This window comes from Drosophila subpulchrella, chromosome X, assembly GCF_014743375.2.
Source record: "Drosophila subpulchrella strain 33 F10 #4 breed RU33 chromosome X, RU_Dsub_v1.1 Primary Assembly, whole genome shotgun sequence".
NCBI classification, from domain to species: Eukaryota; Metazoa; Arthropoda; class Insecta; order Diptera; family Drosophilidae; genus Drosophila; species Drosophila subpulchrella.
Genome location: NC_050613.1, coordinates 10,616,443 through 10,641,109, shown reverse-complemented (window position 1 = coordinate 10,641,109; position 24,667 = coordinate 10,616,443). Strand labels below are relative to the sequence as shown.

The following is a 24,667-nucleotide window of genomic DNA, read 5'->3' as shown; positions in this document are numbered from 1 at the left end:
AACTGTGCCAACCTATAACAAATAGAAAAAGAATAGTAGTTAATCCATACAATTTTGAAATGTCATTAAAATTGTAACCAACAATTTACATTTTTGTTTTTATTTTTTTTTTTACCTAGTTTTTTTTTTTTTTATTAGAATACTTGTTTACATGAAAATTATTTGTAGACACTTTTCGCATTTAATTAAAATTATTACTCTGATTTCCTGACATGAAATCCAAAACACGACCCAGATATTTTGGGGCACTCTAAATCCACTAAATTGGGTAATCTACAATTTAGAATAGTAATTTAAAAAAAAAAACATGAAAAAAGAAATAGTTAAATTACGATTTTAATTGTGGTGTTACTATTCAAATGACGAAAAACAAAACAAGAAAATTTATGAAAACAAATTAAATAGTTTTGCTGCAATTTACTTTTTATTTCATTATTAATGTGTCTAAGGATTAAAAAAAAGTTGTGGATAGTTTTCTATTATTTTAATTGCTGAATACTACTACTAATTTATCCAAAAAAAAAAACAACAAACTATTTTGGACGTTTTAAAATGGTCATCTTTTCGCTCAGGGCTTTACCCCTGCGCCATTGCATGTTTAAGGCGATGGTTGCTACGGTAAGCAAAATAAAAAAGGAGCAGTGTTTTGAATATGCAGGTTATTTAGATTTATTTATTATTTATTTATTTATTTATTTTAGAAATGTGGTGAAAACTCGATTCCAAAATTGGAGGATTAAGGCCAGGACTCGAACCACTGTTAAGTTAGCGTTAAAACCCTCCCAACATTTTAGTATGCCCGTTCGCAAGGTTAGACGTATGTTGTTGGTACGTACTACGGTCTCACCAAATACTGGGAGGAAGTCACGGCTAAGCAAGCGAGGACACCCCCCCCAACATTTTGAAGACCGTATTCTTGACATTTTTGCTCAAATATAAATGGTAATTTTTGCTTTGTGTCAGACGGCATACTTATTACGGTCACACTACTCAACCAAGAAGCAGTAAATATTAATTTAATCCAAAACCAATTCCCGACTCCAATTGGCGGTCAACGGCTGCTGCAGTCAAAGTTGTTTTTTTTTTTGTGCCCCAAAAAGAGTTAAATTCGCTGATTGGGCGAATAACGGTGGCAAGTAACTGCAATAACTGCGTGTGTGCACAGTGCTCGCGTGCGTGTGTGTGTGTGTGTGAGTGGAACTCCACAAGTGTGCGAGAGAGCAAATCAAAATAAGAAAAGAACCGCCCTGATGGAAATTAATTTCGCGAATTACCAGCGAAAACGCAGCGAAAGTTGAACCAAAGTGCTGGCATTAATCAGATAGCGAGTGAAATAAGTGGGGATTACGTAAGAAAACGGTGGATTCCGGCTGCATTTGGCCAAAAAAAGGGGAAGAAACCTCGAAGCGCTCGATTTTTTTCATTTTCTCGATGATTTCATTCGCAGTGACGACACACAGGCACGCACACATGGAGCGCCCTATCTGTGTGTGTGTGTGTGTGTGTGTGTGTGTGTGTGTGTGTGTGTGGGTTGTTTGTTGAGCTAAAAAAATAATGAATCCTCAAGCATACATTTTTCGTATTTATTTATTATTTTTTCGAGTGCAGATCGGCGACGTTGCGACGCCAGTTGTTGATTACGCCTTGGTCCCTCTTTATCGCAACTTCCCCCACCCACTGATCACTGGAGTACGTAGGCAGGAGCAAACAGAAACAAGAAGTTCAGTGGCGTGGGCAGTAAATTTTCAAAGGGGGTAGCAAGATTTCAAATTTGTGAAACTCCTTGAAGAAAACAAGATTGACTTTAAATCCATTAACATGCTGTCCGTAGCCTTGTCAATATTCTAATTAAATCCCCCCTTTGAGCACGCCACTGGTTCAACTAGTACACCCACATGTGGGCGGCCCAGATGTTGCTGGTTTTTACCTAGGGGGCGTGGGCGTCCAGCCATGGTAAAAACTCTGCGTTGCAGATGCTGTTTATTCAAGGGGGTATCCACTTTTGGGCCAGGAGTTTGTTATGCACTAGCCATAAACAATTTGTAATTGTTTAAGATACATCATCGTAGAAAAACCTATGATCGAAAACACATATGACTAACTGCACGACTCATAAATGATAATGGAATTTAAAAATTCTGTGGGCTTAGATCCAGAAATTTTCATTACTTTCCTGTTTTTGTTTTTATGCTGATTTAAAATTATCTTTCGAGTTTGGTTGAAGTCATGATATAAGGCATTGGAATTAACTACAAGGGTATATAAACATGGACTTTATAGTTTTTTATTTTGTGTGTGTGTGTTTGTGCTCTTTTTTTTGGCGGCACGATTTGCTGCAAATTGTTTTCTGTTGTGTGTGCGTGGGTGTTTAAAAATAGCCAAGCCATACGTAATCTGCAGCCCTTTATATCTCTTGCATATGGAATATGGAATTTTTGATTTTTTTGGTAGGGGTATGAGTGGATTGGAGTGAGTGATTCATTCAAGTTGGGCGGAAATCAAGGGAGACCAGGCTGACTCAATGACTACTACTCACTGTTCGGCCTTTGTTTACATTTCGCCAGGAGCAAAGAGAGGGGCGAGAGAGCGTGCTAACGGAACGTGCTCGAATGAGTAATTCGCAATGCATTCGATGTTAATCGAAAGCTCTCTACCTTCCTGTTCCTCTTTCCCTTCGTCTTCTCCCATCTCTCTTCTCCTATTTTTCTTTTATTCTTTTTGGACGCCAACAAAAATCACGCACACCCACTCGCCGCTTGTCGCCTGCCAGTGTGTGTGTGTATGTGTGTGAGATGAGTCATCTGGCCAAGTTGATGAGAAAATAAAATTAAACATTAAGGTAGAGCAGAAGAAACAGCAATAACAAAAAAGGGGGCCATTTGCCGTTGTTTGTTGTTGCAGTAAAAAAAAGCAGGCCAGCCGGGTAAAGCAGTGCAAGCAGCAGCTGGACTTTTACATACACCTGCGGTCGAAATAATAGCAGCCAGCTGAAAAACCGAAATCAAGTACTTAAAATATAGGCATACATTAATCATTTAAAATTATATTCTGCACATTTTCAATCTTAAGCCATATATATCCATAAAAAAAAACAGTTTTGTTATATTAAGGGATTATATGGTTCTTGAAAATAAGTATATTTTAACGATTTTTTTCTGTCAGATAAAAATTTTTAAAGATAAGTTTTTTTTTCGTATTAAAGTTCAAAGTTTAAACTTTTTAAAATTTGATAAATGCAAAGAATTAAACAATAATGGAGTTTTATGTAAACTGAGGCATCTATAACGTTTTTTATTCCCTTAAGAAAATGGGAAATGGCAGTGCTACTATTATTTCTTCCGCAACTGTAGTCCTTGGAAGCAAACCAATCCATTTGTAGAAACTAATCAGTTCAATTGCTTTTCCATTGCAGCCGGCGCACAGAAGCGACAGAGACAGAGCACACAGCACTTGCACACACCTCCTGCATCAATCCCCACCAGAGTCATGATCCTCGAGAAAAACCGGGGGAGCCAACTGGCCTTCCTCCTGGTCGTGCTGCTGGCCGCCATCGCTGGACAAACGGAGGCCCAGAAATCCGCCAAACTGACGGCGACCGGAACTTCCTGCTCGTCCAAGCTGAAGTGCAACACCTGCATCCAGGTGGAGGATTGCGTCTGGTGCATGCAGCCAGACTTTAAGGGCCAGTCGCGTTGTTTTCAGAACGGCACCCAATCGTGTCCCGAAGCATTCCTCTATAACCCGGTGTCCACGGAGCAGATTCTGATGGACGAGCAGCTAACTGCGGCAGGATCTGCGGCCAGTGGCTATCACTATGAGAGCAGCATGAGCGGCAGCAGCAGCAGCAGCAGCTCTAGCTCCTTCAGCCAGAGCTCCCAAAGCTCATACGCCAGCAGTGGATCCCAACACGCCTCTGGCTCTTCGTCCAGCAGAATTGTCCAAATCCAGCCGCAATCCCTGAGCCTCCAGTTGCGCGTCAGTGAGTAGTCTTTGCCCTTGCATTGTCTCACCCATAGAACCTAATTCTAATCCAAATCCTTCTCGCAGATGAGAAGCACAAACTCAAGGTTAGGTACTCCCAGGCGGTGGGCTATCCGGTGGATCTCTACTACTTGATGGACCTTTCCAAGTCCATGGAGGACGACAAGGAGAAGCTGTCTGCGCTGGGCGCCCAGCTGTCCACTGCCATGAAGAACATCACCTCGAACTTCCGTCTCGGCTTCGGTTCGTTTGTGGACAAGGTGCTCATGCCCTATGTCTCGACCATTAAGAAAAAGTGAGTATGGCCCTGAAAACGAAAACAAAAAGGACTAGTTAAACCCAAGAGCTGGGAAATGTTGATCTTAAAGTTGTATACGTTTTTATCTTTATTTCATAAGGCAAAGTTTTTTAATTGTTAATCATACGTTGTTTTTTTTATATCATGACTTGTTTCATATGATTTAAACAACTTATCAAGTCAAAGTTCCTACTAAGCTATGTTAGTGCTAAGAAACTCTGTAATAGTCATAGAATTGATAATTCGGATGGATTTATCAGCGATTTTGGTGAATTGACGTTGGCCAGCCCATCAAGAAGCGACATTTGATAGCTTCCATGAGCAACACGTCCGGTGGTGACCAACAATTTATCAATGCAAAATTCCCTAGAAATATTCCTATCGCTAACTCAAAAACAAAAAACAATTGTACCCAAATCATTTGCTCTTTCTTAGTACCTATATGCTGTATGTCTACTTTTGAGCTAATTGTATACAATTTAACAGACCAAATCAGCCGCTAACTTTGTTAATTATTTATATACTTACAACCAAACCATGAACACCAACAAACAACAAACAACTGTGCAACAACATCACCGATCGACGGAATCGAATCAAATCAAATCAATTCGAATCGAATTGTAGACTCGACCATCCCTGCGACAACTGCAAGGCTCCCTACGGTTACCACAATCACATGCCACTCAACAATAACACCGAAAGCTTCTCTGTAAGAGACGATTAATCGATACTTCACCTTATAACCACCACCTAATTGTGCCTGCTCCCATATATCTTTATGAATATACCTATCTATCTGTCTATCCATCTATCTACCCATCTATCTGGATCTGTAGCTGTGTGTATAGATCAATGTGCATGTTTTCCCATAACTCTATGTAGTGGCCCCATTCCACATTCGGTTATATCCCAAAGTATCCCCATTGCACCTCTTAGCTTAAGCATTAGTTATAAGTGTTTGTCGTCTATACTTTTGAGTGTTGTATGCCGGATCGGGTTATCGCGCTGATCAGCACATTTTTACATTCTTATCCACACTCTATACTCTATAGCATATTTATTGGTATCGTATCTATATCGTAATCGTAATCGTAATCTATCTGCACTACTCGATGTTGAATTTGATTATTTGATCTTTTATGTTTCATTCTATATTTCTTTATTTCATTGTGTACTCATCAATTTCTCCATATAAATCCGGACAATATATATTGTACTTGTGCATTTGAAAATGTCCCGTTGCTTGGCTCGAAATTTGAACAAAATATTGCGAAATCTAAACCAAAATTAGCCTACTTGAGCCGTGTACCAATTGCACTGCAACATATGGCTATCGTCACAGTCTGAGATTGACTGAAGACGCTGACAACTTTACTGTAAGTGGTCAAGTCCCATTGGATTTGAAAACGGAATTATAGCACCCGCATTCGAAAGCATTTTGGCCCAACAACCATCCTAACACTCTGATCATTCCAAGTTTGGATCATGTTTGGCATTTGGCATGTCATTTGCATAGGTTTTTGCATGAAATATTATTAATATCATGTTGTTTGGGTTTGGTTATCCATATGTAATGCATGTAACTTAACTCTAAGTTGTATTATTCACTTAGCTAAGGCATAGTATACTTATATAGCAAACATATTGGTGGTGGTTCCATTGCATGCTTGGCTTTTTTCGTTAACGTTGTTTGTGTTTCTTATCTGCTGACACACCCTAAAAAATTCAAAATGTTTAAAGTTCTAAGAACAAAGGGAAGAAAATAAAAATAAAATCATGTATATATATTTTTAGAGGAACTGTAGGTCATCTTTAAAACTATTTTCAAGAATCCGAGTTTAAAAAAAGCACCTTTATATACCTTATATAAAAAAGAGTTTAGTTAATTTATAGACGGTTTCTCATTTCTTAAAACGATCTAATGATAGTTGATCTTGACCCAATCCTATAACTGACATAGAAACGATGGTTTCTCATTTCTAGGTTCCAAATATGGAATTCTATTCCCCTAGCTACCTGAGCCATGCGTATTAATCATATCTGACTGTACATATATCTTATCGTAGTATAGAAACAAATGTTATCTTAAACTAAAATTGATAGATGGCTCAAGGTTTGAAAGTGTTTGCTTGCAAAGGAGTTTTTTTTATTAGCCAAACAGGGTGTGTCAGCTTACTTTGCCCCACAAATCCACCGAACTAACCCATAAATCCCTCAGAGAAACCCAGCGCTAATCCTTGATCTCTGTCCACCAGGAAGAGGTGAAGGGTGCCCAAGTGTCGGGCAATTTGGATGCCCCCGAGGGCGGCTTCGATGCCATCATGCAGGCCATCGCTTGCCGCTCGGAGATCGGCTGGCGTGACAGTGCCCGGCGCCTGCTCGTCTTCTCCACGGACGCAGGATTCCATTATGCCGGCGATGGCAAACTGGGTGGCGTTATTGCACCCAACGACGGCGAGTGCCATCTGAATAGCCACGGCGAGTACACGCACTCCATCTACCAGGACTATCCGAGTATCTCGCAGATCAACCAAAAGGTCAAGGACAATGCCATCAACATTATTTTCGCTGTGACCGCCAATCAGTTGTCCGTGTACGAGAAGTTGGTCCAGCATATCCAGGGCTCCTCGGCGGCCAAACTGGATAGCGATTCATCCAATGTGGTCACCTTGGTCAAGAGTGAATACGCCGTAAGTGTTCCTTAAATGATAATATATACTTTGGACTCTATTTAATCCATTGCTTATGCCTTGCAGAAAATCTCCTCTTCGGTGGAGATGAAGGACAACGCCACTGGAGATGTGAAGATCACCTATTTCTCGTCCTGCCTGAATGGCGGCGAGGAGGTGCAGACCGCAAAGTGTGAAAATCTGACGCAGGACAAGCTGGTGACCTTCACCGCCCAGATTCAGTTGCTCAAGTGTCCCGAGGATCCGCGCGATTGGCGACAGACAATCCACATCTCGCCGGTGGGCATCAACGAGGTCATGGAGATCCAGCTGGAGATGCTGTGCTCGTGTCCCTGCGAAAAGAAGGGACACTTAAGCTATTCCGAGTTGGCGGACAGCTGCAACAAGCACGGAACCTCCATGTGCGGCATTTGCCAGTGCGACGACAGTCATTATGGCAACAAATGCGAGTGCAGTGCCTCCGATATAAATTCGAAGAATGCCAATGACGCCTCTTGCCGGCCGGATAACACCACCCTGACGGACTGCTCTGGCCGTGGTAATTGCGTTTGCGGCACCTGCGAGTGCCACAAGCGTCCCAATCCCCAGGAGGAGGTGTCCGGCAAGTTCTGTGAGTGCGACAACTTCAGCTGCGAACGGAACAAGAACCAGCTGTGCTCGGGCAAGGATCACGGCATCTGCGAGTGCGGCCAGTGCAAGTGCAAGCCGGGCTGGGGTGGCACCAACTGCGCCTGCCAGGAGTCCAATCACACCTGTGCGCCGCCCGGCGTCACTGAACTGTGCTCCGGTCACGGCGTCTGCGAGTGCGGTTACTGCAAGTGTAATGCCAACGAACAGGGACGCTTCTCCGGTCGCTTCTGCGATAAGTGCCCCACCTGCTCGGGCAAGTGTCAGGAGCTGAAGGATTGCGTCCAGTGCCAGATGTACCACACGGGTGTGCTGAAGAAGGAAGAGGATTGCGCCGCCAATTGCACGCTCTTTACGCCCGTGGGCGTGGAGAAGGTGGAGATCGATGAGCACAAGGACGAGCAGATATGCACCTTCTTCGACGAGGACGACTGCAAGTTCATGTTCAAGTACAGCGAGGTGCAGGGCGAGGGTCTGAAGGTCCATGCCCAGGAGACGAAGGAGTGCCCGCCCAAGGTCTTCATGCTGGGCATTGTCCTGGGCGTCATTGCGGCCATTGTGCTGGTGGGTCTGGCCATTCTGCTGCTGTGGAAGCTGCTGACCACCATTCACGATCGCCGGGAGTTCGCTCGCTTCGAGAAGGAGCGCATGAACGCCAAGTGGGATACGGTGAGTTTTTGCCAGGCTCTCCAAATAGTTAATCCCTTTTGATTAATTTTTTTTCCAAACCATTCTTTTTGCAGGGCGAGAATCCCATCTACAAGCAGGCCACCTCCACCTTCAAGAACCCCATGTATGCGGGCAAATAAATCCGACATCTAACTAAATATTAGGGAAATATAACTTGATAACTCGTGTCGTTCAACTAACCACTGGGCGACGACTGTCTGTGCTTGAACCGAAAACCAGAAACCCGAAAACAACAGCCTACCAAATTAACCACCACCAATAAATCCACAAAAACCAATCTTCAGAACCGACTCCGAACACATCGACGAAGCTGCTTTGCCCGGGTGCAAAACCACTAAAGTCAACTGCCATTGAAACGCGTTCTAAACTAAGTCAACCTTATATCTATATATATATTTATATATACATTTACACAAGAACCCCCTTGTGGGGCAGCCTTTATACATTGCGTATACTTAACGAGCAAACGATTTGTGCCTTGCAACATATTTTAGACTATATCTATACGTATATATATACAAGCAAGAAAACAGACAACGCACACAACAGCAACAACAACAAGCAGCCGGAAACGGAAGTAACAAAAAAAAAGATGAAGAAAAACAGCCAACAAACGTACTACGAACGATAGTTAGATATATGATTTTTGTGTTCTTTATTGTGCCCAAGTAGTATCCCAAGCCAGCACATGAATTTGTATTTTATTTTACACTTTAATTGTAATTTTTGTTTTGTGTACTTCCCTACTTCTAATTATTTTTTCATCGAAGCCTTTATTATTAATAGAAATGGCCAGAAATGGTAAACTTAAATGAAATGCTACCCTCCCAAATGTCTTGTCCTTCGTCACGCCTCCCGTCTAAATGTTTTTCTATTGTTTTTAAAGCTAACTTTACAATTAATATTTAAGCAATTAACATTTAAGCTTGTACTTGTTAATTTCGAAATGCAAGAGAGAGCCCCAGGGACATTTTGTTTTTCTGTGAAATCTTTTCATTTTTTACTTTTGTATGTTTTTATTTATGAAAAAAGAAAGCAAGAAAAGAGGGCAACCGCGTGGAACAGAATGGAATTATAGTCTCTTGTGTGTGTTTTGTTTTATTGAATTTCGATAATTAATAGTAAATTAATACTACTATATAAATATATATTTTTTGCCATTTGTACTGATTACTGATTAACATTTAAAGTAATACAAAACCAAAACAAAAACTTTTGTATAAAAAAACGAAAATTATTTTGAGTAATTTTATTGAATGATATACCAATACAAAATGAAGTGGAAACACTAGCAATATAAAACGAAGTGGAAATTAAATTGTTTGACGCTAATTTTAGAAAAATAAATAAAAAGAAACTATAAAAACAAGAAGAAACATTTTCGATTTCCAATTTAATTCATTGGGAATGGTGCTGGGCTACGCATCCCTTAAGTATTTGAGATATAACAATTTGGCTGTGATTTGATTTTAAATTACTTTATTAAATGAAAAAGCGATACAAAAATAAGGTGTCTGTATACAACGCTAAAAACACTGAAAATCAAGCGTATAAAGTTCGAGACTTACTGGCATGCGGATCACGTTACTGGCATTGCATTGAGGGTTTTTTTCATTTCCATTCGGTCATCCGACCATTTTTCCCCCAAAGGAGACAAACTCACTTTCAGACTGTATTCTGCATTTGATTCAAAAATGTCAATGGAACAGCGAACATCGGATGGCAATATCGGATGTGTGTATAACATTCTATAACATTTTGTATATATCGTTGTATACATGCTTTGATATTCAATTGGGGGGGTTCTGTTTTCGAAACAAGTCTAGGCATTTTTTACGTACTATGTAGTGTTAAAATATACGGGATACGGATTGGGGGAGTAGCAGTTCTATGTACACGATAATATCGATGACGAGGGACCCGGCGCCATTTTTGGATTGGCTTGAGAGCTACCACGGCGAAATGGTGTTTTGGGATTAGTTGGCTTAAGTACGGCTTGAGGTGGATGTGGCTCTTATGCATCGGATCGGAAATCGTCCGGAGCTTGAGGCATTTTGTTTGGCGGAGACTGGACGGCTCTTGGAGCGTTGCTCTCCTTTTATCTCATTCTCTCGATTCCGTGGTAAACAATCGCCGGCGATGGGCCGTACAGCAGCAGAGTGGTATCAATGCGCCGGCCATGAGGCTCTGGGGAACAAACAGGTGCCACTGTGCCACAGCACCCGGTAGCTCCCACAATCACCGGCCCCGGCTTCTTACGGTTCCGGCAGCTGGGGCAGCAGGGGCAGCGTCTCAGTGGAAGATGAGGTCCGCATCGGGTGCGCCCTTTTGGTGCTTGAACTTGTGCTTGTTGGGCTTCTGGTAGTAGCTCTGGGTGAAGTTGCGCTGCTGCGGCGGCAGCAGCGATTCCTGATAGTCCTCCTCCTCGATCCGCTCCGTTATGTTGAGCGTAAGGCGCTTGACCTTCTCCTTCTCCTCGCGTATCTTCTGCTCCTGCAGCTTCAGGTTGATGGCCAAATGGGAGTCTGATGGCGCCACAAATGACTTGAACTGCTGTTTGCCGCCCTTGTTGCCGCGCACCATCAGCACAAAGGGCACGGCGGCAACGGCACTGCCTCCGCCCACGCCGCCGGCACCGCCACCACCTCCTCCGCCTGCTTTGCCGTTGCCCTCTGGTGGCTCCGCGCCCGGGGAGCCCGGAATTGCTTCCGGAGCAGCCGTCGCCTTTGAGATCTGCGATGGATTGCTGTTGTTGCCACTGCCGGAGGTCTGAACCCCCGTAATCTGTTCGTAGGACTTCTTCTGCAGTCGCGCCATCATCGGCACCGGTATATCCTTGGCCGTGGCCTTGATCGGCTCCTTCAGTCGCTCTTGGTAGGAGTCCGTGGTCATCTTCTCGTACAAATGCTCGAACTCCAGGTCCTCCTTGGACTTCTCTGGCGGCGGGGGCGGCGGCAGCGGTGGCTCTGTCTCGTTCTCTGTCCAATCGTTGCTCTGCTCCGGCTCCGGCTCCTGGCCGGCCACTTGTCGCTCCCGCTGATCATTCGAGGATCCCGAGTCCTCGTCGGTGGCCTGCCAAAGTAAGAAATCGAATATGAAATCTATGGGCAAATATATTTCTGTGAAAAAACCTACGCCCTCGTCTAGCTCGCTTATTTCACTGATGCTGGTCAGCGACGGATCCTGAGCATTGCTGCTGGCCTTCAGCTGCGGATAGAGCTTCTCTTGCAGCTGATCAATCGCCGCCTTGGCCTGATCCAGACTCTTGTACAACTTAAGCTTGGGCCGCACACCGGCCAGGCAGTCCCGATAAGTATGATCCACGAGAATGGGAAACAGATCGGAGGTGTTTTCCGATTTGCTGAACACGGGATGGGATTTCTTGAACCAGTAGTAGTGCTGGAAGAAGACCAGGAAGTAGTCCAGTCTGAAACACGTTAGAAAGACTGTATTTGAACGACTATCTCTTAAAAACTTTGCCGCTGAAAACAGGGCTGATCGTACTCACTTTTTCCTCGTGGCCTGGCTGGTGAAGTAGGGTCCACAGGTGTCCAGTAGCATGCAGGCTAACTTTAGCCGGAACAGGCTATCGGGCGGATCCAGTGGCGAGACGACACTCTGGTCCATAGACACGCCCAGCGAGATGATGGAGTATAGCGTATTGAGGATGTGGGTGGACTCCACCAGCTTGTAGTTGTACATTTCGCCCAGGTACTTGGCCATCGCTATCCGCCGCTGGGCCATCCGTGGCGAATGGATCTCCAGGCCAGCGCGGATGTCCTCGAACACATTATCAATCACAATGGTAACCGCCCGGGGCTGATATGAACTCAGTCCGGAGACGAGATCGGCCAGGCAGCGGATGAGCGGGAAGCGCAGCAGGTACGCCTTACTGAGGCACTTGATTGCATAACAATTGGTTTCCGGATCCAGCCAGTCGATGCGGCGCAGCATTTTGATGCAGCGCTCCACATTCTGTTTGCACAGCTCCTCGAAGATCAGGTGACGGATGTACTCATGCATGGGCGGTCGAACCGTGGGCTCTCGCTTCGACGACTCCGGCGGCTTGACCAGATAGTAGACGCTCTCAATCTGCGCCGAATGCCGCGAATCCATTGCCGTGGCCGTCTTCAAGCGCAGCATCTGGTCCAGAAACACATTCATCAGCAGTCGGGCATCTCTGCAATTGTACAGATACACGCCGCTGACCTCCACAAAGGCACAAGCCATCTCGATTTGATGGTGCTGAAAATCCCTCAACAGCATTTTCAGACATCCTAAGGCATCGAACTTCTTGAACAGCCCAAACTTGACCAGTTCGCCAATGAAACGCACGATCTTTAGCTTGGACTCGATGTTCAGCTGGTTCTTCTTGCGGATGTGCCACTTGAACTCCTTGCGCAGCAGCTCTGCCAAATCGGTGGCCACATCCGTGTTGCACAAATGCACAATGGCCACAAACCGGGAGAGATAGGGCAGGATGTCCAGGCGAGTGCGTTGCACCGAGAATATGGTCCGCGTCAGCTTTTTGCGCTGATGCTTGGTGTTAAAGTTCAACAGGAACTCGATGGCCGCCGAATCGATTAGCTCCTTGTTCACGCAGTTGAATAGATTGACCAGAAAGCCGTCAAACTGCTGACGCATCTGGGTTTGCGTCTGGCTCGGATTCTGACTGAGCTGGCCTTGTTGCTGTTGCTGGCGTCCCAGTTCCATCAAGGCGCTGCCCATCTTTTGCGGCTTTACATCCTCCGTGGGGGCAACTGGCGTGGTGGGCTGCTCTTCGCTGGCATTTTCCAGCGCCGTATCCGAGGTGGTGGACGGTGGATCATCCAGATCCATTTCGGCATCTAGATTGGCTTCAATGGCTTCCTCGGTCAGCTCACTGGGCTCTTCCAGGGTTTCCAAATCGACTTTGGGTGCCGAAAAGTTGGGCAGGAATTGCCGCAAATCAGGTAGATCTGTATAGAAAGCACGGGTCTCCTCGTCGCCCCAGGGATCGAGCACCCCGAAGGCGGCGCTGTCCAGCATGTTGTCAATGACCGTACCCGGATTGCAGCACTCGGACTCCTTGGCCAGTTCGGGCAGTGGTTCGCACAGCAGTTCCGACAGCGATTGAGCGGAGGCCAACAGCTTATCGAATCCAGCCTGCATTAGCTCGCATTTCTCCCGCTTCTCCGTGGAAATCTCGCCCTTGCACTCCATGGTGCGCCGGATGTTCTTTGTCATGTTCATCAGTTCGGCCTGCTCGGCCAGCACATGCTTGCACAGGGCCTTGAAGTAGCCCTTGAGCATGGTGCGCAGATTGAGCTGCTTGTCGGCGGAGAGGAATTCGGATTTGGGCATCTCCACGCCGTATTTGCTGGCCAACTGTTGCATCTTTTGCGGCACCAGGCCGGCGTACTCCTCACCGCAGTGCCGGCAGAAGGATAATATTATGGAGAAGTTGCTATGGTCATCCTTATCCTGGGCAATCAGGTGCACTAGGACTATGCCCAGTTGGGCCAATCCCGGCTTCATTTGGATCACACCAGAGCTGACTAGTTCGGCGAATAGGCGAAGATCAACGCGAAGTTTGCTGGGGTTGCCGATCTTCTCGCTGGCCTTGATGTTCAGTGCCTTCTGCCAGGCCTCCAGGAACTGGACATCGAAGTCCGCGTAGGTGCAGTGCAGCCGGGAGGCCAGTGTGACCACCGCCGGCACATCGGTCATCTTTAGCTTGGCCTCGGCCAGGGCAGCGCAGATTTCGGAGATGTACTTGCTCAGATTCAAGGCGGACAGCTCCCGCATGAGTCCATCCAGCTGGGTGGCCGTGAATAGCTTGAGTTTCTTCACAAAGGCCGTGTTCTTCTTGAGGTTGGAGTCCAGTTTGGCGAAGTACTCCTCGCCGGGCAGCTCGAATGTGGAGTTCTGCAGCCGCAGCTGCCGCTTGCTCTCGATCTTCTCGTTCAGCTCGCTGATGAACTGCTGCAGTTCCTCGCGCTCCTCGGCCTCCAGGGCATTGGCCTCCGCGTCCGCATCCGCATCCGTGTCGTCGTTATCGCCATCAACCTCGCCATCGCCTTCGCCCTCGCCTTCGCCCTCACCCTCACCCTCGTCCACATCTTCCGCTTGATCTTTGCCAGATTCCGGCGGTGTGGCCAATTCTGTTGTTGTGCTGCTTGCCACCGGCGCTTCCAGAGCGCCTGGTGTTGCGGAATCGCTGGCTAGCATGGCAGCAATTCCTTGTGGGGATTCGCAGCGCCTGGATTCGATTCCCAGTGGCTATGTTTTGAAATTCAATCTGCTGGCAAGCTGTATTTTTTGGAGAACTGGGAGCTGTGACTGGGCACAGTTTCTATGTGGGATAGTCGCCTTAAGGTGGTCAATCGTGGGAATTGCTCTGGCAACAGATTTATATTTAACGATAGCCGTTAGTCGACTCGCATTTCCTTGTATTTCCCACGTTTTTCCGCCACGATTTTCACGATTTGTTTTTAATTTTTTTGTGATGTGCTATCGATATCAGGCGTGTATCGCAGAACGATAGGCAGATACACTAGGGCCAACGGATATCGATTTCACAAAGGACGATGTCACGGGATAAATATCGATTGTAGTACCGCCAAAATAAAATAAAATTCAAACTGGAATTTATTCCGCTTTGCCGTTTTGGGTCACCTTTTGACAGTTGTTGAAAACTTTATAATATGGAACATGTATAGGTCTTCTTAGTAGTATTTTGAAACATAGTCAAACATACATCATATACAACAAGAAAATACAAAAAAAACATTTACTAAAAACTAAAAAAGGAAAAAAATATATAGTGGACACAGAAGGAGGACGAACAGAACTACACTTAGTCCCTGAAATCCTTGGTTCTGCAGTTAGAATCTTTTTAAAAAAGGTAGCTTTGCTCGTTAGACCTGCTGTACTCCTTGAAACATCCCAGTTCTTTGGAGGCTACAGGTTCCTTTCCAGAAGCTTAAGAAGGTTCACTCCTCCATCACCAAGAGCATCCCAGAATCCCACCATGTACCAGAACCAGTTCATCTACTCCCGCGAGAGGCGTCGCTTTGGGCGGCAGTGCCGGTTCCAGGATCGCAATGAGCTAATGGTCAGCGTGCATCCCAGTGGCCGCCAGCGGCTGAAGTACATCATGCGCAATCCCTCGGTGCGGTCCACCCAACTGAGTTGCCAGATGGCCCTGACCATCATGGAGACGGAGAACGTGACCCTGGATCAGCACGGGATGTATCACTACGAGGGCGGCTGGCCCAAGGAGGTGAATCCCTTCGACGAGGAGCAAACGCAGCGACATCGCAAGAAGGTGGAGCGCGAGGATAGCTGGGGTGAGCAGGTCCTGGAGATGATCCGGAGCACAATGGCCGTGGCGGAGCAGAACAACACCCTGAATATCTATCAGAACTTCTTTGCGGATCTGCCGCTCGATTTGGGTCACGACCTCCGCATGAGATTCCGGGCCAGGGTGGCCAATGTCTTCCATGACCTGTGGCTGCCCTCCCGCCGTTTGACCTCCATCGAGTGGATGCCCAATAATAACCGCCAGTTTATGACCCAGTTCACTAACCAATTTCAAAGTGGAGATAGGTTGCGATTGGTCACGGATGAACCATTTGGCGACATGAATGCCTTCTTTGTGTGGGACTTGAAGAATCCCCTCAAGCCGAAGATCTTTCACGACAGCAAGGTGCCAGTGTCGCTGGCCAAGATCTGTCCCAAGGACGAGAACAACATGGTGGGCGGCACGGGGCTGGGGCAGGTCTGTGTGTGGAACACCTTCAAGGGCGGCCTGCCGGTGCGCAATTGCCCACTGGAGGTGTCCCACAGGGAGACCACCTCGGCCCTCTGCTGGGTCCACTCCAAGTCCAACACGGAGTTCTATTCGGGCTCGCTGGATGGTTCCATCAAGTACTGGGACACCAGGGATCTCAAGATGCCCATGCAGGAGCTGCTCCTCGAACCGGAACCGCAGGACCGTCAATCCAGGATGGATTCGCATGGGGTGACGGTGCTGGAGTTCGAATATACCATCCCTGTGCGCTTCATCATCTGCAGTGATATGGGTCACGTCTTTGTTGGCAACCGGAAGGGAATGACTCCCACGGAAACGCTCTTGGCCCATTATCAACTCTTCGCCGGACCAGTGCGCAGTATCAACCGGAATCCCTTTTTCGTTAAGAACTTCCTGGTCACGGGAGATTGGCGGGCAAGGATCTGGTCGGAGGAGGTTAAGGACGCACCCTCTACTATGTATTTCCGGAAGAAGACACAGATTGTCTGCGGAGCCTGGAGCACGGGACGCTGCTCCCTGTTCGTCACTGGAGATATGAACGGAGTGGTGGACTTCTGGGATCTGCTGCTCCACCACCGACTGCCCATTCTCTCCGTTGACTTTAAGGTTCCGATTGCGGATGTGGTCTTTCGGCCGGATGGCGATTTCTTGGCCATTGCCCTGAAGAATGGCGACAGTCACATCTTGACCCTGGATGAGTCCATGCGACAGGCTACTGGCAAGGAGAAGGCACTCATAGCAGCCGTACGAATCGAAATCCTAGTTTTAATATTATTCTTAAAGAATACCCTTTCAGAAAGATTTGAATCTTCTAGCTATCCGATCCATTCTCATTACCAACTATCTATTATACCCAGTAAAATTAAGAAGGGAAACGAGCCAAGAATAACTTTTTTTTTTTTTTAAGAACTGTCTTTTCTCTTTTTCGAGAAGAAATGTTCTTGAAATCAAGACAAAAGTACTTTCGAGATTGTTTTTAGAGATAAAGCAATCTCGGAAGAGAAAAAAGATAGACTTGCAATCCCAGGAAAATTCATCTCAAGTTTCAAGATCGAGATAATGGTTTTGAGAATGGTTTTTTTACCGTACACTTAAATTTACCACCACATGGTTCCTGTATTTGGTCTCATATATTTACAGAACAAGTAGTAGATTCGTTTCTTTGTCTTAGTATAGGGCTTATAGATCCTTCGGATTTATCCTACTTTAATGATCCTTAATTTTCCTACAGATGTTTGAGCGTGAGATCGTGCGGAGTAAACTTCTGGAGGCTCGTTATGATGAAGTAAGGCTCAAACGGAAAACCCTTTTATTGGCGGAGGAGGATCGTTTGCGGCAGGAGCAGGCGGTAGCCCCCGTTCTTGAGCTGGATCCCGACAATCCCGACCAGTTCGTGATGATGATCGAGGGCGACGAAGAATTCCGCACAGCCATTAGTGACTTCCAAGATTTGATACTCACTGTGGAAAGAAAGCGCTCCAAGAGGCAGGTGATCATGGAGCGCACGGTCTTTGAGGAATGGAATCCAGCCGATGAAAAACTGCAGGGGGAACCTGTTATATATACACAACCCGAACCGAAGGTCCAGCTTTCACAGAACTATGAGAAAAGGTTTTCTGCAGAGCCAAGGAGTTCGCAAGGATCTGTTAAACCCCAGTAAACATGTGTAGGATTGTGAAGATTAAATAAAGTATGATCAAAATATATCAAATATAAAGAATCTTCCAATTCATATTATATTACCATTCAAAAGGTTTATTTTTGTTCAATAGAGGCTTTGTTATTTACTTATCCAAAATAAGTATTTTTATATTTATATAGGGAACCCAATCCAAGGGAAACCTGAAAATCTAGCTACGATGGGGAAAACTCACCGCATGAACAACCAGATAAGCACATTAAACCAGCCTCTCGGGTCAAACTAGCGAAACAACATTTCATAACTTTATGGAGTACTCTTTGGAGACCTTTATTACGACCAACACATTTAGCCCGACAACGTTAGCCTTTAATTAAGTAACAACCTTTCTAACAGCTAAATTGAGCTTGCTAAGTTCACTTTTGATATAGCAATTAGTTGCACTTCTCTACACAGCAATTAAAAGGAGATAATAGTAAAAAAAAAAAAAACAATAAAGCTCTATGACCTACTGGTGGAGAGTAGGGTGTTAAATCCAAAGCACTAGAGGTTCTACTGCTTATCGGTATCAACTCCCGTGTCGAGGAAGTCGTTCACCAACCGCATGGCCTTGCGGGGAATCAGGCGACCGATCTTCTCGATGGTCACGAAATGGCGCGGAATCGCGGCCTCCTCCAATCCCTGTCGCTGGGCCTCGATAATCGAACCGGCGGCCACCTCGGGGGAGATCAGTTTGAACAGCTTGGGGAACCGGTAGCGAGGGTTTTTGCACAGACCCGTGTCGATCATGTAGGGATAGATGGTGGTCAGCTTGACCTGGAAGGCAAAGGGAGATGATAATAATAATGTGGATCAACTTGTGTGTTGTTAAATACTTTCAAAAGTTTAAGAAAGAGGCAGTTCTAAAATATCAATTCAAGATTTATAAAATCAACAAATCCGGATTAAGGGAAATTCTAAAGAATTCGCGTATGTTTTTTCATATATTTGCATATGTAGTACTTTTTTGATAGCACTGCGGTACAGGCTAATTATTCTGTTACTTTTCTTTCAGTATAAAGGTTAAATTCTGTGTTTTTTTTAAGCTACTAGTCTGTAACTAAGATGCACGCTTAACAAAAAGAGAATGCCAAACCTGTGCATTAACCAGAAAAGGTAAAAAAACCATTGGAATCTTAATGCGCTGGCAATAAACCAAGATTTTTTTAATGATATTCTATAACTTTTTAATTGGGCCCCCAGCTTGAATGTCATGAATCACTAAATGGTGCTTAAAAGTGTAAGATTAAGTGATACTTACATTGTTACTGGGGTTCTTCTGGCGCAGCTCCTCGGCGAGGGCGGCCATGTAGCCGCGAACGGCGAACTTGGTGCCACAATAGGGCACCAGGTTGATCAGTCCAAAGAGTCCGGCGCAGGAGGATAAGGCCACAATGCTGCCCTCGTTGCGCTCAATCATATCGGGCAGGAAGGACTGGATGATCTGGGGAAGGAGAAGATGATATCCAAGTTAGTTTGGGTATACATAGGTTGTCGTTCACATAGATATCTCTGTATGCAGAGTGATATCTTTATAGGAATTTATAGAATCATTGGTATATGAACAGGTAAATGAAATCAGATCTTTAATAGAAAAGGTCTTATAACACTTGTCTGTTTCGACTAATTCACTAGATTTATTTTTGGAAATACATCTTGATTCCATAAATAAATTTATAATAATTTGATATATAGCTTGTCTTGACTTTTTATGAAATCCAGTTAGTTAGTCAAAAGTTAAGCCAGTGTCATGGGGATATAACTTACCCAGTAGTGAGAGAGCACGTTGATGTCGTACATCAGGCGGATCTCGGACTCGGTGTGCTCCAAAAGGGGATGACAGGGCATGATGCCGGCATTGTTGACCACCACATGGACGAATCCGTGCTCCTTGCGCACCTTCTGGGCCAATTCGATCAGCTCCTCGCGCTTGGTAACATTGCACACATAGCCGTGGGCCTTGCCCCCATTCGCCTTGATCTCCTTGACGGTCTGGTTGTTGGTCTGCTCGTTGACATCCCAGCACAGGATGGTGGCACCCAACTTGGCGTACTGCAGGGCCATCTGCTTGCCCATTCCGTGGCCAGTTCCGGTGATCAGGACCACCTTGCCGTTGACCTCCTCGAGGGGCGCCGGTCGGAAGAATCCCACGATGGCCTCGAAGATGGCGATCCAGAACTTGACGATCAGCAGCACGATGTCCACCACCAGCAGGAAGATATTGTAGATATCATTGCTGTTGGCATTGCCATTGTCAGCACTGAAAAAATAAATACGTGGCATATTACAATGTATCATAACAAAAAAGATGTATTTATTTCATAGGTTTCGTCGTTTTTGAAACAAATTACGAAAAACTGGAAAGAAAAATCGTATTTTCGACTAAAATGTGAATCTCGTATTTTTGACCAAAATCTAAATCCCATTTTTTCGCCCTAAAAATGTAGTTTTTTTGCTGCTGTAACCAAAATAATCGTCAGATTGATGAACGCCATACCTCGTTGAACTCGTTGTTGAATTTCCAGTCCATTGACATTCAAACCTGAATACTGTTAACTTTTGACATTTTTTCGCAAAAAAACACGATGCACCCCCTTATAAAAAATGCGAAAATTGGTCAAAAAATAAATCTTTTTTAAAATGATAGGGATCGTTAGCATATATAGCAAGCTGCTCAGAACAGTCGTTCTTTTTGCTGTACGCCTTGATTTGGCTAAACTACGACTGAAAAACTACTAAAAAATGAGTATTTTGACCAAAATCAATATCCCAAAAATAAACCGAGGTACCCCCTTATAAAAAATGCGAAAATTGGAAAAAAAATAATATTTCCTTAAAGTGATGGGGATCGATAGCATTTGTAGCAAGCTGCTCAAAACAGTAGGTCTTTTAGCTGTACGCCTTGATTTGGCTAAACAACGATGGAAAAACTGGAAAGAAAAATCGTATTTTTGACTAAAATCTGAATCTCGTAGTTTTGACCAGAATTGGAATCCCATTTCATCGCCCTAAAAATTATCTTTTTTGGCTGCTTTAAAGAAAATAAGCATCAGATCGAGGAAAGTCATACCTCGTTGTTCGAAACGTAGAACTCAACCTAAAAACGATCATGCACTTTATAGCGTACTTAACGGGCACACTAACCTTTAGTTACTACATTCAGGTGTTACACTTAATATGTAAGATTAATTTTAATGTAGGTTAAATGAAAATGAATAATTTATTATGTGATCCCTCTTACCTATAAAAAAAACAAACTAATTCTGATTAAAAATTTAATTGGCTGTTACAACTTTAAAGACCGTATGGTAAAAGCTTTGTTGTTGGTGAGAATAATAGTATCAAATTTGAGGGATTGCAATATAGTGCTATGGTATTTGTGGGAAGTGCGTGCTATTACTAATTTGCCTTTTGATCTGAGCATCATAATTATAAAGTGGAGTAAAGTGGAGCGGAATGGAGATGAAATGGGATTAATCCAGGCCCCATCTTGCATGACCCACAGCCATTTGGAATGTGAGTGTGCGTGTATCTGCCTTATCTTCCAGCCCAGCGACAATCGGATGACCTATGGCATCCTCTATTGTTGGCGAGCTATATAACTTTTTTGTAATACACATGAAAAAAGTATATTCAAAACTCAAAAGTATTTCATTTTCTAAATATTAATGCACATCTCAAAAGATCTCTTTGATTTCATACACCCAAAAAAAAATGATCATAGAAACTAAACTATTCGTACATTAAAACTAAACTATTGAGTGTCAAAAATATCTTGATAAGATGCGTATTAACCTTATGACACCGAAAGTATTAAACTGAAACTTTCGAAGTTATCAAAGTTAAACTAACGAGTATACAATTTATACTCACTCAGTGTACTGAAATTTATGCTGATAGTTTACTTTTTATACTATTTAGTATAAAAGCTATCCTATGTAGTCTCCGTTTTATACTATTTCGTATACATATTATACTAATCTAGAGGGCCGTAGTATACTTTTTAAGCTATTTATCGAAATCGTTAGTATACATTTTATACTATTTCGTATAAAACTTATACGATTTCCCCGTTGCCTGTAGTATACATAAAATGTATACTATTTTGTTTTCCGTGGTATCCCAAACCCAATAAAATCAAGTTGTATGTTGTTTTTCTTTTATTACTATTTCACATATTATTTTGTTATTATTTCATAAATTTTCATATTTTCCGCAACACACATAACATGTTTTAGCTCCTTTTTTTATATTCCTTTACCTAACACGTATATACAGACTAAAATAAGTACAAGCAACAAGAGTAGGGGCCGTGATTGCGCGGTATCACCGCAAGGTATTGCTTAGCGCAATGGTAGCCACCTAGGCTGTAGCTTCTCTCCTCTCCTTCTCGATGCGACGCAGCGTTCGCAGTACACTCGCTGCGAAGGCTGCCGTCGCTGGCCGAACTCTTGCTCCGGTGGTCTTCATCAGCATTTAGCGATCAGACCCGAAGCGGCGACATTAAAATAGGACATGCTGATCGTCTTCAACAATCCCACTGCCGCACTCTGGACAACCGTTCTCCGTGTCGTGCCCGAACCATGTCCACTCAGCGCCTGCGTGAGGTAGAAATCTACCTGGCCGTGCTTCCTATTTACCCTTGCGTCCAGCGTCCAGCGTCCCTTGCTGGAGTTGTCCCAGGCTGCCTGCCAGTTGTCGACGCTCTGCATCCTGGCACTCCTCTTCACCTCGGTCTTGGATCTGTGGCTCCCGCACCAGTTCACATAGGGGAACTTGGCCTGCAATGACGAGCGCTGCGTCGTCCGAGATCGTCCGGATGGCAATAATAATTAACGCGTCAAGCAACGCCAACTCCGGTAGCATTTTCTGTGTTCGTATACTCGCTTTTGTCCTGGTTTCACACCAAAATATATGTTCGAATAATCGCTATTGTCCTAGTTTCACACCATGAAAAACTATTTAATGTTCAGTATACTATTTATACTACTGAGTCTCACTCATATAATAATTAGTATAAGCTTAATACTACAAAGTATACAGTTGAAACTAATAAGTGTTGAGTTAATACTTACATTTTTATACTAACTTTAGTATACTTTTAACACAACGCTTATTAAGTGTATACTTTTGGTTTTTTTTTTGGGTGTATTCACTTTTCGGTTTGAATATAAATAATTCTAATTATTATAATAGATCTAGATCTTGTGAACTAGTTGCATAGAGCCTCATATAACTTTTTTATTTGGTAGTATAATATTAACACGATCACATAGTTTGACTGGTATGAACTTAACTTTGTTCTTTTTGTAATGGATCGTACGAAAGTAGTGCCCCAAAAAGGGGGCGGGCGAAATGGGTGGTTCCATCTTGGGTCAGCGTTTTTTCCCAGCTCGTGTTCTGTAATTACATTTCTGACTGCAGCTGCGTGAGATCTTGATAATGCCGAACTGTTTTGTTTTGTGTATTTTGCCTTTTGGCATTACGTATTACGATCAGCACAAATGAGGCGTACCCATATATTACCGTATATAGATGTTATATATTCAACCAGATCGTGCCATCGACTTGACCAACCCTGACCATGGCCTCGGACCCTCTCGCTCGCTCTCTTTCACTTTCTATCGCCCCATCCGGCTCCCGCATTTCACTTCCATGGAGAACACTCTTATCGCAGCACTTCTGGAATGCTATTTATAGTCAGTCGATCGGACCAAAACCGTGCTGAACCTGAACAGCCCACCTAGATAGTTCCATTCAAATGCACAACCAAAATTGTGATGATTCTGTGCACTTGAAAAATAAATCATTCATAAAAAGTGATTCACTCTTCAATTGCGAAATTTCTTGTTGAAAAGTAACATTAGTTTTGATATTAGGGTTATCATATCATTATCAAATATTAATCATTTTAGATAAATACTGATAATTTTGGTACTTTCACAACCTAAAATATGTATCATTAAAATTTTTTAGTAATATCAGTTACTGATTTTGAAATATTAATAATTTTAGAAGTCATATACAGATATTTTCGGTCCTTTCACAACCGAAAATTTGTATCATTAAAATGTTTTTAGTAATATCCGAACTTTTTAAAAGTAAATTCTCTAGGATTATCCTGTTGAGCGACCATAATTGAAGGTTAATAACTGAACACGATCATTGGTCAAGGTTTGCGGGGCAATTTGCAATAGTTAAACTAAGTCGGATGAAGGTGAATAGCGCTTAAGTGAGCTGATCCAGATTGCACAATGGTCAAAGGTTGACACGATCATCATCCATAATGGATGAGTTAGTTTGGAATTGTTCAAATGATCTAAATCTATAATGGCTCTCTGAGTCAATTATCCAATGGAATCGAGATTACGTTCCGGAACCCGTTGAACCCTGCTCCTGGGCACTGGTGGTAGACCCCCAGATAAGGTTATGCTATCGCCTACAGCAAATATATTGCACTACATGTGTATACATAGTAGGGTCCGATTGATAAGATAGCTGATTCGTTCTCACTCTCATATTTTAATTTAGTTGTTACCAACAGCTCTCCTTTTCGTTGATTACAAACCTTTGCGACACTTTCGACATGTTGATTATAGATCGTAATATCCTTTAAGGATCGTATATATTTAATAAGGGATCTGCGCGAACGATCGGAGCAGCCGGAGCAAACCGTTAGCGGCTGTTAACGAATTCGGACTGAATATTCAGCAAAGTAAACACTACGCACCGTACCGCCACGCCGGTCTTATAAGTTATTATTTCAAATCTACTCACACACACTGCCAGGGGTTTTCAGATACTATATGGTACACTACTCGCAGATACACTCTGTCGGCAGCGACGTCGACTGAGGCGCCGGCAGATCGTTCTATAAACACGACTACGACATATGTTCAATGGCA

The 24,667-nt window shown here is 44.0% G+C and overlaps 4 protein-coding genes across 7 annotated transcripts; 2 read left to right on the top strand and 2 right to left on the bottom strand.

Annotated features, from left to right (window-relative positions):
• The first annotated feature begins 963 nt into the window (after nucleotides 1-963).
• LOC119558170 (integrin beta-PS) lies at nucleotides 964-9,665 on the top strand. 3 transcript variants are annotated; one of them, XM_037871434.1, is made up of 7 exons: nucleotides 964-1,004; nucleotides 3,413-3,979; nucleotides 4,048-4,276; nucleotides 4,907-4,991; nucleotides 6,538-6,972; nucleotides 7,039-8,268; nucleotides 8,343-9,665. In XM_037871434.1, the coding sequence occupies exons 2-7, from the start codon at nucleotides 3,487-3,489 to the stop codon at nucleotides 8,406-8,408; spliced, it is 2,538 nt and encodes an 845-aa protein (XP_037727362.1). In that variant the 5' UTR covers nucleotides 964-1,004; nucleotides 3,413-3,486; the 3' UTR covers nucleotides 8,409-9,665. The 3 variants fall into 3 exon arrangements, with proteins under 3 accessions (XP_037727362.1, XP_037727363.1, XP_037727361.1); XM_037871435.1 differs by lacking the exon at nucleotides 4,907-4,991 and adding an exon at nucleotides 5,574-5,658 and having other exon boundaries at nucleotides 999-1,132; XM_037871433.1 differs by having other exon boundaries at nucleotides 999-1,132.
• Nucleotides 9,666-9,785: 120 nt separating this feature from the next.
• LOC119558169 (regulator of nonsense transcripts 2) lies at nucleotides 9,786-14,782 on the bottom strand. Its single transcript, XM_037871432.1, has 3 exons — nucleotides 11,798-14,782; nucleotides 11,425-11,716; nucleotides 9,786-11,361 (listed from the first exon to the last, which is right to left on the bottom strand). Exons 1-3 carry the CDS (start codon nucleotides 14,497-14,499, stop codon nucleotides 10,582-10,584), a joined length of 3,774 nt encoding a protein of 1,257 aa, XP_037727360.1. The 5' UTR covers nucleotides 14,500-14,782; the 3' UTR covers nucleotides 9,786-10,581.
• A 236-nt stretch (nucleotides 14,783-15,018) lies between these two features.
• Nucleotides 15,019-17,774, top strand: LOC119556802 (dynein intermediate chain 3, ciliary). Of its 2 annotated transcripts, XM_037869241.1 has the most exons (3): nucleotides 15,019-15,175; nucleotides 15,238-16,828; nucleotides 17,316-17,744. In XM_037869241.1, exons 2-3 carry the CDS (start codon nucleotides 15,302-15,304, stop codon nucleotides 17,742-17,744), a joined length of 1,956 nt encoding a protein of 651 aa, XP_037725169.1. In that variant the 5' UTR covers nucleotides 15,019-15,175; nucleotides 15,238-15,301. The 2 variants fall into 2 exon arrangements, with proteins under 2 accessions (XP_037725169.1, XP_037725168.1); XM_037869240.1 differs by having other exon boundaries at nucleotides 15,019-16,828; nucleotides 17,316-17,774.
• A 263-nt stretch (nucleotides 17,775-18,037) lies between these two features.
• On the bottom strand, nucleotides 18,038-24,486 carry LOC119557041 (17-beta-hydroxysteroid dehydrogenase 13). The gene is made up of 4 exons (XM_037869586.1): nucleotides 24,331-24,486; nucleotides 19,530-20,022; nucleotides 19,024-19,206; nucleotides 18,038-18,539 (listed from the first exon to the last, which is right to left on the bottom strand). The coding sequence occupies exons 1-4, from the start codon at nucleotides 24,348-24,350 to the stop codon at nucleotides 18,276-18,278; spliced, it is 960 nt and encodes a 319-aa protein (XP_037725514.1). The 5' UTR covers nucleotides 24,351-24,486; the 3' UTR covers nucleotides 18,038-18,275.
• Nucleotides 24,487-24,667: the final 181 nt, after the last annotated feature.